Source organism: Pavona decussata, unplaced genomic scaffold, assembly GCF_977016875.1.
Source record: "Pavona decussata unplaced genomic scaffold, jaPavDecu1.1 SCAFFOLD_31, whole genome shotgun sequence".
In the NCBI taxonomy this organism is placed as follows: Eukaryota; Metazoa; Cnidaria; class Anthozoa; order Scleractinia; family Agariciidae; genus Pavona; species Pavona decussata.
In genome coordinates, this window is record NW_028145454.1 from 411832 (window position 1) to 429303 (window position 17472).

Below are 17472 nucleotides of genomic sequence, written 5' to 3' on the forward strand. Positions count from 1 at the left end.
TTTTGTCCTATCACAACTGAATCAAAGTTTGGGAAGGCACATAACCCTTTATGCGAGAAATATTACTTTCCCATTACACCTCCACCCGAAAGCCATGGGCTGTTAGGTGTAGCTTTTTTAATTTGTTAGCTTAATATGTCATACTCTTTTATAGCCAAACCAAAACTGATTCCTTCCATTGATAAGCCTCCTCCCCCACCCCCACGAAGAGAATCTCGTAGACCCCTTAAGACGTTCGTTGAACGAATATAAACCCAGAGCTTATTTGGGTGAACTTAATTGTTTAGGTAGAGAAGTGAAGAAAACAGGACGGCATAAATAAATGACTTATTTCTTTATTTTTGGAAAGTTAATAACATTTTCTCGCAATCCAGCTTTTGTCTAAAACTAGAATTCATCTCAGTCTCGCCATTCTCTCTTTAGTGCAAAGTGTTTCAAGGCTTGAAGTAGAGTCGGTTAACTCATCACAATTTGATTGTTTTCAGCTATAAGGATGATATACGAGACCGTGGAGGCGTTCAAGCGCTGTGCCGCTTGTTGAGTTTAAACAGAGATCCACTGGTGCTGCAGCATATTCTAACAAGTCTTGCTTCTCTGGCGTTTGAAAATGAAAGGTGAGTGTCTGTTTATTCTTCTGCCCGGCGTTGTGAGTCGCGCAGATGATATCTGTCGACCTTGTTATACCAAACATTAGCTAACGTAATATATCGTTTAACCCTTTAAGCCCTGACAGTGATCAGCATCAAATTCCTCCTTGTAATATCAATGCTTATAATTCAACCCCTGAGGTCATGAGAGTTAGTATATGATCACCCAAGGTAAATTTCCTTGATATTTTAGTAACGTCGCCCCATTAATTCTATAAGGAAAGTATGGGGACAAGATAAGGGAATTTGTTCTTTGATATTAGGGGTAAAAGGGGCCATGCCAGTTAATAAGAGTTTATTTTAGTAACACTTTGAAAACAGAGATGTCACCCTCGCAAAAAGTAAGAAATGTAAAAATAGTGGTCCAGTCTTGCTTAACGTTGCTGTACTAGTCTAGTCAACTGAAAATATCCATAAGTGTCTATGACCATAGATGGCGGGGAAGGAAATGGATTGCAAATTGAAAAATCAAGTCCTCCCCTTGCGTCTTGGAAAAATCGATAAAAACGCATTATCGTTGATTATCCCTTTGAGAAAGTCACTTGATATCTTTCCCTTGGTGTTCTTGAGGGCTTGTCGTGAACATATTTAGTTTCTGTTTCTGTACAGTTTTGATCACAAAACGTAAAAATCCACACCAGCAGAGTTTAGTTTAATCGTTCAGTTAAGAGCAGCTTTGAAAAAAATTGTCCACGTCACTGGCAATAACTGACGTTTCGACTTTCAAATAGCGGACTTTTGTACGCAGGCTGGTTCTTTGGTGATGTATTTGGTTTGTTGAGCGTTAAAACTTAATATTTGCTTTCAGTAACTGTGATGAAGTTAGAAACCAAGAAGGGCTTCAAACTATGTGCTATCTTTTAGGAAAGGTACGATCATTTTACATACTTGTACCTTAATGGTAAATGATGCCTCTCGAGTATTGTCCCTCTATCCAGCGTTTCTTGCATGCGTGAAAAGTAATCATGGTAATCTTAATCAACTGCTTCATCGATGAAGTCTTAGTTAACGCAATCGTGCAACAAACAACGTTTAAGTTCTAGAGATCAATAAACATCACTACCTTTTCCACTTAGATATTTGGCAAAAAAATGTTGTGGATACCTGTAAATGCCATCTATTTTCACTTCCTTTTTATTTTTTGTTCGATAATGGACGGTGTCTCCTAATACGGAGGTATTTCTACGCGGTTTATGACTTTGTGGGAAAAGAAGATCTTAGCAAGGGCTATTGAAATCCAAACAGAAAATTGGGGGTAACCTAGCATTTTTCAGAGACAATTAGGCAACAATAATTCTAAAAGCATTACAATGCATGACAATGTATGACATTTTTCCAACTTGAGAATTAATTATCTCTGAAAAATGCGTGTTTATCCCCAATTTTCTTTTTGGATTAGGCGTTTGAATTAGTAGGTTTCTCGGACCATGCTGAGATGCGCAGAGCGTATGCGCAGTAGCAAAAGGAAGCAGCATCCTGAAGATGTTACAGCATTCGAGCTTCAAATAGAACTTATTCTTTTAGCATAGTTTTGTGTCTTACTCAGAGCGTAGAAATTCAAAACAAAGTAAAACATCAAAGCTGCTCGTGAGATTGGCTTGTGGCTGGTGTTGAACGATAATTATTATGATGAAATATGTAATGTTATCCATATAACTATGTCCGACCTTTTTACCCCAGTCTGAGAACAGTGCTGTTCAAGAAAGCTTAGCTTGGGCTCTGAAGAACCTTGCAGCTACAGAGAGGTAAATATTAAAGGATGAAACCCATTCATTTATTGGTTAATATGAACTGTTTTAGTTATTCATTGAAGATAATTCCCAGTTACGTTTCTCTAACGGATCCGGTCAGTATCATTCGTTCTTGTATTCACTTGTCTTATCATTGTTCATTTGATAAACAGAAATCAAAATGAAGTAAGAAGTCGGGGTGGTATCACGGCCTTGTGTGGACTTCTGAGGAATGCTTCTGATCATAGAGTAAGTTGAGCTCATTTTTTGTTTTCGCTTTGTCAATTGCTTGTAACGGCCGTTTGGTTGTAAAAATGACGCAGTTGATACAGGAGTGCAATTGTTACGGAGTTTGTGCAAGAGCAGTCGCCGAGGAAACGAATTCAATTTAGCATCTTTCAGCATTTTTTAATTTAACCGGGGGTTTTGGCCACTCCATTGAATTAGTCTGTGTGGTATACATACATGTCGTAGTTCAGCAATGTTGAAGCGCCGATGAAATGAATTGAAGACTTTTGATCACAACTAAGAGCAAAAGAGACGTGGAACGATAATTTAAGTTTAAAGGAAATCAAACAATTTTAACCTTTAAAATTGAACATTGTTGAACGATGTTGAAGAATCCATTTGGCAAATCGAACGTTCCGACCAAATTTATGTCTTTTAGTTTTGTCCTTGGGCAAGTTGCCAAGCCGGCACCATACACAGAAAGGTGTATTAGGAAGGTTTGAGACTCAGGCCACATCGTAAGAGACAGTGTCACAGCATTGCGAGAAAAACTCTTTACCAGACAGCACTGTACTGTTGAGCATAATTTTTTTTTTTAAACTTTTTTTTGTTTAGTGTGTAATTGGATGTTACTCTGTTTTCAGGTCCAGGAGAGAGTAGCCTGGGCTCTTGGTTCTCTGGTCAAAGATCACACCAGGTGCGGAGTATTCTAACTCTTTTCACATTAACTAAGCTCTGTCCAAACAGAGGAACAAGTGAATTATGGCCCAAGTCTTGCTGTAAACTTTCTGGCTAAGCTGTTGATGTCTGGCCACTTTTTTGCACGTTGGTGAATCAATAAGAATGGTTCCTTTTGTATTTATAGGTTTCGTTCTATGAAGCCTTCAGAAAACGTAAATGAGGTGGGGGTGGGGGGGGGGGGGGGGGGGGAGGAGTTCATTTCATTAGCTTCGCGGTGTTCCAGCACTTATGACCCGCATTGTAGCTAACCCAGGTCAGATGTGGTGTATGACCATGCAGCAAAATTTTTACATCTCCACAGTAATTGTCAAGCTGTGCAAGACTGTGGAGGCCTTAAGACTTTGTGTGAACTGACTGCTGTTACCGGTAGTGAAAATGTTCTGGAACGTGCGATCTGGGCACTTGGAATGCTTGCTATTGATTTAAAGTAAGTTTACCAGTGTATTATTACGGACGGCTTTGCCTTTTTAATGACATTACACTAAAGAATGCCTTCTGTGTATTTAACTGTTATTCAGTTCCATTTACAACTCAGTATACTCTTTCAGTGTTGTGCTTTATTCGTATCCGAGCTGTACAAATAGTTTTGCTTTTTGGATAGTTATATCGACTTCTGTACGAAGCCTTACGGGCAGTTTTGTAAAGCCTGTCTATAGCAAAGACTTTTATCTTACTCGTGCCAGGTAAACTTGAATTTTACATACCTGTATAGATCTTTTCACGATCATGTTCTGACGCCATCTTGGTTAGCGTGCAAACGTAGGTACAGTTACAGGAAATGTGTGAAAACTTAGGCAACTTCGAACCTCTGCAACGTCCTTCGAAATTGAGAGACTTTCACAATTGAAGTTTTTATATATCTCGGTTACGTTGTTCATTTGTATGAAAATCAGACCATTATAGGCTTTTCTACGTTCGTTAACTTGCTTTTAGAAATCTCCTCGGTCGTTATAGCCTTAAACGTCGGTTTATATTTGACGAAGACAATCCATCGGATAATAACTTTTCGAGGATTTATACGATGTCAAATTCGAGAGGAGTCACAGATATTCATAGTCGGTCAAAATCGCACACATTTCCTGTAATTTTAGTGGTGTTTGGCCCCATTTAAGATGGCGACCGAAACCGTCAAAGGACGCCAAGAAAGCCAAGGGTAAACAAGTACGCCGCCACCGTCGTTGTTATGAACATGTGAAGCCCTCAGACCTCCTGGCGATATCGGTCAAGTCAAACGGTTTTCCCTTTTCTCCCTTTAGGAACCGTAATTTCATTCGTCAGTACGGGGGTATCGAGAACATTTGCAAAAGGCTGCAAGATTCACCATCGGAACAGGTAAGATCTCTTAAAATTAACCACGGATAAAAGTGCAAATTTGACCCTTGCATTTGCGTCGAGTGGTACTACAGCGGTTTTTATTTGAGTGTCGTAAGCCCAAAACCAAAGTAAATCACCCTGGCCAATCACAACAGACGTAAACAGCGCAATGAACCAATCAGAACTCGAAGCAAGTACACGTCGCCAGCAAAAAGCGTCGGAAAACGTGTACGAGCAAGTTACGGTTGGTTTTGGTTTGGCTTCTCATTGGTTGAAAAAGTGGCGCGAAGTTTGCTAACCAATCGCAGAGCGCAGAAAAGTAACACCAAAGCAAACACGAAATTACTTTCGGCACTCAAGTGAAAACGACTCTAATCACCTGAGCAAATTTGATTTGATCAGTTTGACAACCTAGTTTTAAGTTGTTATTGCTTAACTTCTATCAGATCATCAAGCAGGGTGCACTAACACTCAAGACCCTTGCTGGTAACAACCGCTACAATAAGGAGGTCATGAGCAAACTCGGGATGATCAGCACGCTACAAAGGTCAGTTCTTGGGCTGTTGATGGCACTTGACTTTCGTTGTTCAGTTCAGTTCTTCTTTCTTTCTTTTTTTTTTTCCTTTGTTTCCTTACTCTTCTGGAGGTGCGCAACGCCGATTTAGCCCTGAGTTTATGCGACTTTTTGTCGTGGAATAATAGACCAATTTCGATATATCAAAATTCTAGCTTGGCTACGAGGCTTAGGGAAATAAAACAAAAGGAATGAATTATTCATCTCTGAACCTCAATGTAATTTCTGTTGTTTTGTAGCTGTTGTTAGGGCCGTTGCCACAGGAGATTTTTAATGCGATTTTGACTCACCCGAGTAAAGGACCGGCTATTTTCACTGCGACCTTACCATGATTTCTTGGCGATTTGATTGAAATTTTGTTGCGATTAAAGAAGAGTGGATGCGATGTGAGCGTAAAACCGACTTAAATCGTATGAAACTTGGCCTTTGCAAACCGCACTTTATCGTATACTTAATAAGGATAATTTGCAAATTATCGGGAGAAAAATTGAAGGAATTAAACAGAACAAAAAGTAAAATTATTTTGAAAACGCTTGACGTTCAAGTAAGGTGTTGATGACAAAATACGTTATTTTGTGTCGTATACATCGAGTAGAAAACCAATCAGATTGGTGAAAGATGATGCCAGGCTCCCCTCTCTCGCTCCCTGGCACGTGGAGAGGAGAGACCCTAAGAACGAGGTTGTTTTAAAATTTGTTTTGCAGCTTTTTGTCAGACGAGCCACAGAAACTAGGAATCATCTCACGCCGGGTGTGCAGCGATTTGTTACAGCGACTTCTCGGTTCAGCGGTCGGCGTCTCACCAGTCGTGAGTCCACAAGCTCATGCACCCGTCACTAGAACCCAGGGAATTTCGTCCAGTCCTGGCAGTGTTAGACAGGAACCTGAGGCAAAAATAGTCAATGGAGTGCAAGGAAGCGATGACGATGAAGACCTACCCCCACTGGGAGGAGAAGAGGACAGTGATAAAGAAAATGACCGTGCTTTCGTTGACAGCGCTCCGTCATTATCCAACGCATCTGCTAAACAATCTCCGAAACAAACGCCATCTTTACAGACTCAAGGAAATGCTATTCCTTTGGTGAGACCGAAAATTCAGGAGAATTTGGAACCGTTCAGGTCGGTAAGAGTAATCGTGGCAGAGGCGATTTTCAGTTTAATGTAAATATTTATTCCGATAAATGTCTCGAGTAATTCGCTTTTGCTTCGCTACGCTCTGTAGTTATCTTAAGTGAAAACGTGCATTGAGTATCGTATCAAAAACCAAACCCAAAGTAGTCACTCTAACGAGGTGCAAAAGACGTAAACAACGCAATGAACTAATCATAGCTCGAAACAAATGCAAGATAAGGCGTTAAAGCGCGGAAAAAACTCGTTCGAGTGAGTCACGATAACATCACTTTTGGTTCTACTGCTTATTAGTTAAGAAAGTGACGGGGGTATTTTGTTTTGTTTTTACCAATAAAGGAAAGTACCAAAGGAAAACCAAAGAAAACGCAAAAGTACTTTTCATAATCAACTGAAAACTGCGCAAAGAAGAAGAGCCAGTACGCACCATGGCTTGTTGTCGGTTCCATGTATTTAGGTCGAGTTCTGATTGTTTCATTGCGCCATTTGTGTTAGGATCAGTACTGCGGTTTTCAATTGAGTGTCGAAAGTAATTCCCGTTTGCTTTGGTTTTGCTTTACTTCGCTCTGTGATTGGCTGGAAAATCTCGCGCCACTTTCTCAACCAATGAGAAGAAAAGCTCAAAACAATAGTGAATTGTTTCCATACGTTTTCCCGCGCTTGACGCCGGTTACAGTATTTGCTTCGAATTGAAAGTGTTATCTAGTCTAATCCTCATGCCCTTGAGCCAATTTATAGCGGTTTCTTCTCTTTCTAAAGGGTGCATCCGAAAACAGTCTGGTCACAGACAAGAGATCTGGTGCGAGTTTGTGTGAAGCTGCGTGACGTGAAGAGAGAGCATGCGTACACGGAGATTACCGCCAGCAGGCTCAAGTTTAGGTAAGTCTTGTGTTGTGGTATCATGTACGTAGCGCTCGGTAGTTCTCATGGGATGGATGCGGTGGTAAGTTGTGACAAACCTTGAGTTACTTTATGTTGCTTTAACCTGTGAGTCTGTGATTGAAGTCATAAAGTGTGACCATTCAAATGAAAGCTACTGACAAGTATTTTTCCTGTTCACAATAGGGAGTTTAGCAACGCGACGGCGACGGCAACGAAAACGACAAGAAAGCAATAATATTAGGTTTTGTAACCAAAACAACAACTCTGCACGTGCATTGCACTTTTTGGTACATTTCTTTGCCGTCACTGCACGACTAGGACGTGAAATTTCCTGATGGCTCGTTTTATGGAGGGCGTAAACACACGACGAATAATTTTTCTTCTCTTTCTAAACTTGGGTGCGGTCTACAAGAATTCATCTCCAGAAAATGTCACCTTCATTTGACATTTAAAGCAAGTTGGAATAATTGCGACGACGAATTCATTTTAGTAGTGACTTTCTCGCTGCCGTCGCCGTCGTTGTTGCTAAATTTCCCTGATGTATTACACTGTACGTGGTGTTTCTAGTGAAATCTTGTAAGATTTCAGCTCGCACTTAAAAAAAATTGTGACCAGTGTGACAGTCATCCACTGCGGCCCTTCTGCTGACGTTGTAAGTTCATGCAATACACCAAACTCTAAAAAGCGTTTTAAGATTTGCTTATAACAACATTGCCTTGTCGCTTTTCCTGTTAGAACGCAGATGGGGCGCAGACTGTACGACCTTGAGTTGGAACTGTTCGAAGACATTGATCCACTGCACCCGGTAGGATGGAATGTTCTCTCGTTGCTACATTCGCTCTGACGAAGAACTAACGCTCGAATCTCTTTACTGTGGCGAAATTACCTAATCAACTCTGTTGACAAAACCAATTATTCGTTTCTACTCCCCACCGACGCAGCACACCAGTTTCCGCAGAAACTTTCCCCCTTATCTCGTTGTGACAGTTCTGTTTCCTGACATCATGTTCAGCGTGTTTTTGAATGAGTCACACGACCCTCATATTGTATCCTACGAACGTTACCAAGGACACCCCAAACAATTATCTGGCACCCATTTACAACCCACCTCCTGGGGTTAACTTGGATAGACTGGTATTCGACTGGGGTCGAGTGCCGGCGAGCCTCCCCACAGTGTCCACCCTTGGGGCATAAGTTTCTGTCGGTTTGAGAGAGTTGACAGTTAATGGTTTGTACGCACCTTGAAGACTCTTGAAGTTGAAACTCCAAATTGCATTTTGTGTGTGAAATTTGTTGTTTTCATTTTCCACGAAGCACATAGTTTTGCAAATGAAACGCTTTCTCAAAATTTCTCAAGAAAAAAAGAGAGAGAAAGAAAGAAAGAAAGAAAGAAAGAAAGAAAGAAAGAAAGAAAGAAAGAAAGAAAACAAAATAAAAACATTTTGGCAGAGAAAGGACATTCGATGGGTCGTGGTCTTGAAGATTATGAAACTCCTTGAATTAATATTATTGTAAATTTGGTACGAACCCTGCGTTATGGAGAGGTTTTCAGTCAGGATATTGGAATAATCACTTTATTCCAAGTGTCACGGTATTTAGCGCAGAGCACTAATTTAGCGCAGAGCACTAATTGGGGACACTTTCCAGATCGAATTGGAATTTAGAAGTGTTGATTTTGAGGAGAGGAGAAAACCTCAGTACCAGGAGAAAAACAAACTCAACCCACATGTGACGCTGAGTCTGGGAATCAAACCCGGGCCACATTGGTGGGAGGCGAGTGCTCTCACTGCACCATCCCTGCTCCCCTAATAGAGAATAGTGATTGCCAGGGGGAGGCGCCCGTTGTTTTCGATCGACTGTACCAAGGTCATGAAACGGATACTAGTTCTAAAATATTTCTGCCATTCTGTTCACGCCGTTCATTTGTTTGATCATTTCAGGATAGTAGGCTGCAAGTAAAAGGAGCTGAGGTGCAAATTAACTTAAGAAAGAGAAAACACGCGGTGTGGACACGACTGCTGAAAAGCAAAGAGAAGGTAACAAATGGCTTGCCCTCTTTGTAGTGACAGGTTAACAGATTTCTGCAAACTGTATTCAACGTTTTCCTAAGGGGTGAGGTGCGGGGGGAGGGGGGGTGGTGGGTACGAAAAATTCTGAGTCCCTGACGGAAGATGAACCCTCAAACCACTGACTAACAGTTAAACTCGGTCACGTGAGTAAGGAAGTGTGTTCATACTAACTTATTCGCAGCATTGTTAGGGATCAGCCTTAAAACAAATGAGTCCAGTGGGTAGGATGCTAAGAGTGTCGCTCTCAACGTTTGATTTTTTTCTTAAAAAATAACAAACTGTATGTATCCTAAAGGTCTGTATTGTTATGTTCTAATCCGAATGCCTCAGTGCCTCATATTTTCACCAGACGTCACCTGACGACTCTTCTAAAAGGTGCGGGAGAAGTATTCGGCACTCAGACAAGGTTTTTATCTTCTGTTAAAAGAAAAAAACGACGCCGGAAACTATCGATTTAGATTATCTCATTCTATCTTTGGAAACTCAAGTAAGAGAAAAAAAAAGAGAAAATTTTTTAAACCCTTTAAGAATCGAACGCTTGTCCATAGGATCTTCGTCGCGCAATATTAAGTCTTTTTAAAAACAATTGAACTGAATATAGCCCATTAAAGTGACGATTGACTGACTTGCAAGTATTCTAATAGTGTCTATTGCCAAAAGCTATGTATGGAAATGTTAATGTAATCAATAATGGCTGGTACATGGTCGAATTACATGTAAATAGGGAATTTAAGCAGCTACTACGGCGACGGCAACGAGAACGTCACAAAACAATGGTCTTGCACGTGCGTTATAAAGTTTGCTACAGTTCTTTTCCATCCTCTTCAAAACAAAAATGACTTGAAATGACAAAAAGTCAAGGTTTTCTGGAGAACGTGAGCACATGACAGTAAAATTGTTATTCTGTATCTTAGCTTGAGCACCTTTTCTAACAATTCTGTTCCTGGATAGTTCGACCACATTGTACAAACTGAATGAATTGGGTTAATCGCGAACTAGTCCAAGTAACGTGAACTTATATTTTCAAGTGGCTTTTTCGTTGGCATTGGCCTCGTGGTTGCGTAAAGTTCTTATTATCAACGTGCTACGGAATTTGGATGGCAGTATTCCATGAAGAATGTTACGTAATATATCAAACACGAGAAGGTGTGTTTCATCAGATATCCAAACACTGAGAAGTAGGTTGAAAAAAACGAGGCGCAGCCGAGTTTTTTTAAACGACTTCGAGGTACCCAACAAAAGATGGGGAAAAAATAACAACACCAAACCAAAACTGGTCGATATCAACGAGAGAAGACCTAATCTTTTCTCCTTTCTTTGTCCCTCAGTTACCGTATGTCAGTATCGATTTCGATCGCTGGGAGGTTTGGTCTTCTTCCGAAGAGGACGAGGAGGACGACGGCGCCAGAGCAGCACCGACAAATTCGAACATTTCCCGAAGGGAATCCGAAGATGAGACGGAGAACAAGCAGGTGTTATTGCCTGAAATGCTGGTTACTGATTCGAGTGAGTCTGACGAAGGAGAAAGCTTTGCCTCCGACGTGGACACCTTCAACTTCAGCTGAGGAACTGAGAAATTCATGCTCGAGTTTGCATGGCTATTTTCAAATTCAGGGAAAATGAAGAGACAGAGGAAGGAGAGAGAATCATGACAGCTGGTTAGATTCCCTATGTGCTCGCATGCGGTTGACCAAGATGGTATGACCAAGCGTATTAACAAAGGGTTTATACAACCAGAAGAAGAAACGATTGTGGGATCAAACACAAAACTTAGTATCACCGTTATTTTTTTGCTTCGTTGTCCTCTCTGGCGAGAAAGTGTGCATCGTTTTGCGCGATACTCAGTTAAACATTACTCTGCTAACTAGAGAGACTTTTAAGTTAAGGAAACAAACTGCCACCCTTGAAATTTGCATTGCTGTTTTGCCTGGCATACAAGTGTTCCCTGCCTCTTACTGTTATACGTTCTCGACATACTGACCAGGTTTTATTCATAGAAGGCTCTTCAAGCCATTTATTTTTGCAACGTTTTAGGGTTGTTTTGAGGGAACTTTTTATGTGACATGTCGTCAACGTCGCCTGTAGTACACTCTACTGTTAATTTTCGCGCGTTCTTAAATTTCTTTATTTAGCTCGATTATTGGAGCGGTTCTCAGTTGATTGTCATAAAACCAAAGCCAGAGTAATCACTCAGGGCCCAGTTGCTCGAAGCATGGTTAGCGCTAACCCGGGTTAAATACCATGACAACCTATAGGTTTTAATACTTCTTAACCAATGGTTAGCGCTAACCATGCTTCGCCGGAGTAACTCAGCCCAGGCAGACGACAGCAGACGTAAACAGTGAAATGATCCAATCAGAACTCGGGGCAAACATACGAGTAACCGGTACCAAGCGCGGGAAAAAAGTGACGATTGGTTTTGTTTCTCATTGGTTGAGAAAGTGGCACGAGTTTTGCAAACCAATAGCGTGCGAAAGCGGACGCCTCATTCGCTTTTATTACTGAAACTAATCTCGAAAAGGCGTCTGCTCTCGCTGGCTAGCTAACCAATCACCGAGCGTTGTAAAGCGAAACCAAAGCAAACGCGAAATTACTTCCGATACTCAATCGGAAACCGCTCTAATCCACATAACGGAAACTGTAGAGGTATTACTCAGTTACACGTACTAGTAATTTACCCAACTCTTGGCCGATTTACAATTTTTTTTTTTTTTTTTTTTTTCAGAAACATCATTCCTTGTGCTTAAAATTTTGAACTTTCGGGAAAAATTCTGCGTGGGAATGAAATGAAATGAAAATTCTCACGTTTTTGCGCTTTGTTATTCTCTGTTTGTTTTGTTGATTTGAGGCTTGCACTTTGGTGAGGACGGTTCTGCAAAGTTCTAACTTTGACTCGCTGAGAATTTGTACTTCTAAGCAAGTGAAATTTCAAGCTTCTAAAATCGTTTTCTCACGCCTCAAATCAACGAATTAAAGGAGAACAACAAAGTTCAGAATGGTGTTCACATTTTGGAGCATTTTTATATCATTTTTAATGTTTCTTCGCAAGCTAGAGTGCGTTAGAAGCACAAAGAAAATTAATGTATGATGTTAAACCATGCATAGGGAATGGGATGAGCTCCCCCAAGAAATGTTTATACTTGCGTCTTCTCAAATGGTTGAAAATGAGAAAACTACCACATGCGATTTAATTTATTTTTTCATACGGACTACAAATGACGCAAATTTCGAGTGTCGAAGCTATGATGGCTAAAAATCCGGCATGAAATTTATCATCATACTCAGCGCGCACACGTTGAAAACAAATGTCCTCAACCTTGAAACCCCCTCCCCCATTTCCGTCTGAGCTAAACTGGATGATCCCCCTACCCTGCTAGCAGAGGTTTTTTTATGGCAAATCTTTTAGCATGTAGGAAGTCGTTCGCGTCTCTTGTATTTTGCGTGGTCGGCTTGTTTACTTTCCGAAGTAAGCCGACTACGCGAAATACAAGAAACGCGAACGATTTCGTACTTGCTAGAAAGAAACCTCTGCTAGCAGGGCATGATTCCCTTTTCATTTGTCTCGAAAAAAAGTGAACCTCCCCCCACTGAAAAGCACAGTCCACCACGCACACAGGATAGTGGACCGGTGGTGAACCATCAGAAACTCACTCCAGTTCACCTCTGCGGTTTATGTGAACCGTAAGGAGGGTTCCCCTCCAAGTGAGGACCTCACTGCTGTCCTAAATCGACTAGAAACTTGTTTCTTCAGTTAGTTAACAAAATCTCAGTAGAAACTATTTCTTTACAGTAGCCGTTAATAGTTATAGTTTAAGAGTTTTAAGTGATAGAAATAAAGTTGCTTCTAGAAGACGTGATCTGTTTAAGCGTATTAAATGTTGATAAACTCATCAAGCCAACTAAGCTTTAGAGGGGGAGAGTCGCCTATCTTCAGCATCACCGTGAATAGCTAGAAATATATGTAGTATATGGACGGAAACGTTAAACTAATGGTTGACAATAGCCCTCGTTGGGGGGGGGGGGGGGGGTGGTGGGGGAATACTACTCGGATTTTTTGGTGGGGGTGTTTCACTCGGTTATCCAAACCCTGACGCTTTTTCTAAACATGGAATTTTTCGGTACTTTTTTCAGACCTGGTATCCAAAATTCATACCCATTTTTTATTTATAGAATCCAGTCCAGTTTCTGTAAAACCCATACCCGACTTCAGACCAAAAGCTAATAGTGTACAGAAACTAATATATGTTAATCATCTTTGACTGCCGATGACCAGGACGGAAATTAATTATAACATTATATTTTTTTAAGTTCTCCCTGTGTAATCACTAAAAACTGCTTGTAGTTTGTTCTTCCTTAGAGAAGTCACTTACTATTTTCCTCCTGTGCTCTAAGCGCAAGTTAGTTTTAGAGGAAATGTTCTTTGTCAAACATTTGTGCATTTTTCAACAAAATACAGGAAAATCTCCGTGATAGTGCCCCTTTAATAACGGATTTAGGGGCTGTTTTCGTCTGACTGTGAATAAAATTATGAATAAGTAAGCCTTTGCCCGTAAAAAGGTGCGACCTAGATCGTTTGTAACGTCTTACAAAGTTAGTGGAGAGAACAAAAGAACGAACAACAGAACAATGTTACTGACCCTAAAAAACAATGAATGATCATGGTCCGGTGACTCGGTGATAGAGCTTTTGAAAGGTGCAGGCCTACACTGCGTAAAATCTTTGCAATATGAAAAAATGACCAACAAGCCAAGTTGTTTGCATACTGGCGATATACACAATAAAATATCTAAAATAGGTCAGGATTGGCGTTGTTGTACTCCAGGACCATCCGCCACGAAAAAATCAAACAAGCAAACAAAAAACAATCCCAACAAGGCTTTTGTGTCAAAAGTTTAATAACTTCGCCACTGAATCTTCGCTTGCAATACATATTTATACATGTCTACATCACAACATTTTCATCTTTTTTAACAATTCTCATTCTTATACTTATCCCCCTATATCTGGGTGACCCCAGAGGGGGAGTGGTGGGTTATACTAAGCCACCCTGCCTTGCGGCGTTCACTGGCATTTTACAAGTTTAGCGACCCCTTCTCTTATCTGCGCATTTCCGCGGTAATACAGCAACGGGTTTATACCAGAGCATAAAGTAGCGATAGTGTAATACAGGGGCTCTGCAAAGTAGCTGAGTGTTAATCCAATAACCTCAGACAAGATCACCGACAAACTTACCGGAACAATCATAAGCCCCAGCAAAGCCACGACGTGGCGAGTAACCACAGCAAGCTGGCGCTCCATGGCGTTTACTTGCCGTGGATTTGGCACCTGGGCGCCTCCTTCATTCATGTTTGCTACTCCGTTGTTATGCCTACGAAGCTGCACAAGGGTTAACACCTGGAGGATGATTATCAGGGAACAGATGGGCGCAATGTAGCACGCCTCAAATAACTCAAGCACCTTACGAGGGAACAAGGCGGTCTGCTTTAGGACGACCATTGACAAAGAAGTGAACCAAACCCCACAACAAGCAAAAATTGTATGGCGTTTTTTGACAACGACTTTGTACCACAGCGGCTTGGATACTGCCAAAAACCGATCCATACTCATGACCCCCAGAGTACCCACCGTAGAAAATAGGCAAAGAAAGAAAGACGAAACCATGAACGGGTTATCCCAGTCGCTACGATTGGCGCAGACCTTGCCAGTTTTTAATTCCGCGATTCTAAAACTTATGTACAGCGGCACAACCAGCACCGCCCACAAAAGGTCGGTCAAGGTCAAGCTACAGAGAGTAAACAACCCTGCCCGAATTTGAAGCCCACCCCTGAGAATTGCAATCAGGACTGACCCGTTTGACAGGAAACACCAGAGCCCCAACAGGGCAGTAACAGGTGTGAGAACAAAGTTTGAGTAATAGAAATAGTTCAGCTGCAAATCTTGCGGTACTCCTTTGAGAAAGCATGGTCGGGTTCCTCCTTTCGCGTCTAGTGCATCACTGGAAGTCAAGTTCATGTTCACACTGCAAAACGAAAATAGAAAAAAAAATCGAGTCTTACTAACGATTACCTAACACCTTACACTAAGCTCCCCAGCTGCCTCTTAGCTAAAACAGACGAACAGCAATTCCAAAAAAAAAATTAATTTATCTCTGAACCTCAGAGAAATTTCTGCATGTTGTTTTATTCCCCTAAGCCGTCGTAGCAAAGCTAGAAGTTTAATATATCGAAATGGGTCTGTTCCCCACTCCAGCATCTACAGCTTTCGGGTACCAACGAGGGATTATGGGATCGTTTGGGTAGACAGATGCAAATAAAATTGCGCCGAAGAATAAGTACATCTTCGGCAGTCAGTTGTATAGGAAATACTCTTTTACCTTGAGAAAATGCCAAAAATGCACTTATTTGCTACCCAACCGCTCCCACAATCCTTTACACTCGCAGTCTCGCTCCCAGGGTCTCACTCCTTCGCATCCCTGGGACGTGAAGAAGAGAGTCCTTGGGAACGAGCTTGTTATACTCGAACCAGTCTTTTCGCAGTTTCTGGAATAGGGATCGAAATAGCTGAATTCATTAACATAAATTAAAGACACCTTTGGATTGTCTTGGGTAGTATTTTGCGTAGATTATTCCCTCACCTGCAAACTAAGATTCTCCGCTTTATCGGGGCGGCTTTTGATCTCGATTGTTGTACTGTACAGCTGACAAAGTTCCACGTCTCTCAAAGGAGAACGGAAATTTTCTCTAGATGAAGAGAACACAAATCCTTTGTCAGTAGTGAAATGACCTAAAGAAGATAATCAAAATATACAACATTAAATTTAAATTGACAAGAGCCGGAACTCTTTGATCAATGTGAAAACTCGTTATTCTTCCTCGATAATACGTTTCAGCGTAAATCCCTGTTAAAAAAAAAGTTGTAATTAGCATTTTAATTTATTTAGTCATTAAAAGCGGCTGGCTTTAATCACGTCGTTAAATGAATAATTTTGTATGCCGTTTTTGAATCAATTTACTGAGTGCATGTTGAGGAAAAATTCGTAGGGGCGACTTTGTCAAGAAAACTCTAGCAAACAACATGGCAATAGAAAGCTCAATAAAAGTATAGTAATAAAATATAACTCTTGCGTTCGCCTATCTACCTGCACTGAGAGACATCCAATGAGTACAGTTTAACAGGATACTTAACGTGTTGTCCGACGTGTTCCCAACTCATTTCACTTCATTTGTCCCCTTTTAAAAGGCATAATTCTGGAATCTAATACATATTGATATGCTCAGAAGTTTTAGCTGAAAATTTAAGTAGCAGAAAGTTTTAGGAAACGGAATTTTATTCCCCATAGTTACCTGTTGTTGTTAGTTTTTCCAAAAGCTAGCTGACCTTTTAATCGCAATTTTAAACGACATATTTGCTCCTTCGAAAACGAAAGGAATTAATTTTCCAGTGTTACGAGATTTTGCTGAGTTGACATCTTGGCAAAGAAAATTGTAGATTTTGTTTACGACTAAATCCGAATTTCTGAGACGCTTAATGCCTTCCGAACAAGTTTCCACCGAAATAAACCTTTGGGTTTCCCTGATCTATATTCCCATTTTGTCTAACAATAGCTGCAATACCCCCAGTACCTTTACTTTCGTGCGAAATTCAAGTTTGGCCGTTAATTTTTTTTTTCAAACTTTATCCAGCGGATGAAACGCTATCCTATGCAGCGGATATAATGTATTGGTTGGATTACATTTTATTTGCTGGATAGCAATTTATCCACTGGATAGAGTTACCGATATCCGCTCTTTGAACAACCGGAACCTTAAGTACAAAATGGGCGAAAAAAAATACAGACCCTAGCCAAATATATGGATTTAACAGCCGGCACAAGATGGAGCACTGAACTCCTTGTCGTCTGGTGTCACTATTTTCCGTCTACTTTCCTCTCTCTCTCTCTCTTTTTTTTTTTTTTTTTTTTTTGTTATTGTTGTTGGTTTTTGTATTTTGTCATGAAAAGCAATTCAGTGATTACCGAGTTTCTTTCTGCAGATTTTGTTTCGCGTTGCTTAAACGAAGCAGGAAAAGTAACGAATTCAGTGTAGTACTGATTTAACTTGCGACACGAAACTAAGAAGGCATTGCTGTTTGGTTTGCATTCTGAATTCCCAACGGCTTCTT

The 17472-nt window shown here is 40.8% G+C and overlaps 2 protein-coding genes across 5 annotated transcripts in view; one reads left to right on the top strand and one right to left on the bottom strand.

Moving 5' to 3' along the window:
- LOC146484710 (uncharacterized) overlaps positions 1 to 13169 on the top strand; it is a 54175-nt gene extending 41006 nt beyond the window's left edge. For 2 of the 4 annotated variants that reach the window (XM_085104446.1, XM_085104447.1), the window contains exons 31-43: positions 486 to 614; positions 1456 to 1516; positions 2328 to 2392; positions 2551 to 2626; positions 3250 to 3302; positions 3648 to 3773; positions 4603 to 4678; positions 5107 to 5207; positions 5939 to 6352; positions 7121 to 7240; positions 7979 to 8048; positions 9184 to 9279; positions 10641 to 13169. In XM_085104446.1, coding sequence (XP_084960572.1) covers positions 486 to 614; positions 1456 to 1516; positions 2328 to 2392; positions 2551 to 2626; positions 3250 to 3302; positions 3648 to 3773; positions 4603 to 4678; positions 5107 to 5207; positions 5939 to 6352; positions 7121 to 7240; positions 7979 to 8048; positions 9184 to 9279; positions 10641 to 10877 — 1624 coding nt within the window. In that variant the 3' untranslated portion in view covers positions 10878 to 13169. The remainder of the gene's footprint in view (positions 1 to 485; positions 615 to 1455; positions 1517 to 2327; positions 2393 to 2550; positions 2627 to 3249; positions 3303 to 3647; positions 3774 to 4602; positions 4679 to 5106; positions 5208 to 5938; positions 6353 to 7120; positions 7241 to 7978; positions 8049 to 9183; positions 9280 to 10640) is intronic. The other 2 variants (XR_014863560.1, XR_014863559.1) reach the window with 2 other exon arrangements.
- Positions 13170 to 14373: 1204 nt separating this feature from the next.
- On the bottom strand, positions 14374 to 16466 carry LOC146484712 (uncharacterized). The gene is made up of 4 exons (XM_085104426.1): positions 16451 to 16466; positions 15947 to 16095; positions 15745 to 15851; positions 14374 to 15331 (listed from the first exon to the last, which is right to left on the bottom strand). Exons 1-4 carry the CDS (start codon positions 16464 to 16466, stop codon positions 14374 to 14376), a joined length of 1230 nt encoding a protein of 409 aa, XP_084960552.1.
- Positions 16467 to 17472: the final 1006 nt, after the last annotated feature.

What these genes read in the sequence shown, in the direction of transcription:
- LOC146484712 (XM_085104426.1), bottom strand. An exon ending in CGGAGAATCTTAGTTTGCAG is followed by an intron (nt 15,852 to 15,946) that starts GTGAGGGAATAA and finishes TCCCTATTCCAG; the next exon opens with AAACTGCGAAAAGACTGGTT. An exon ending in CTGGGAGCGAGACTGCGAGT is followed by an intron (nt 15,332 to 15,744) that starts GTAAAGGATTGT and finishes TTCGTTTTGCAG; the next exon opens with TGTGAACATGAACTTGACTT.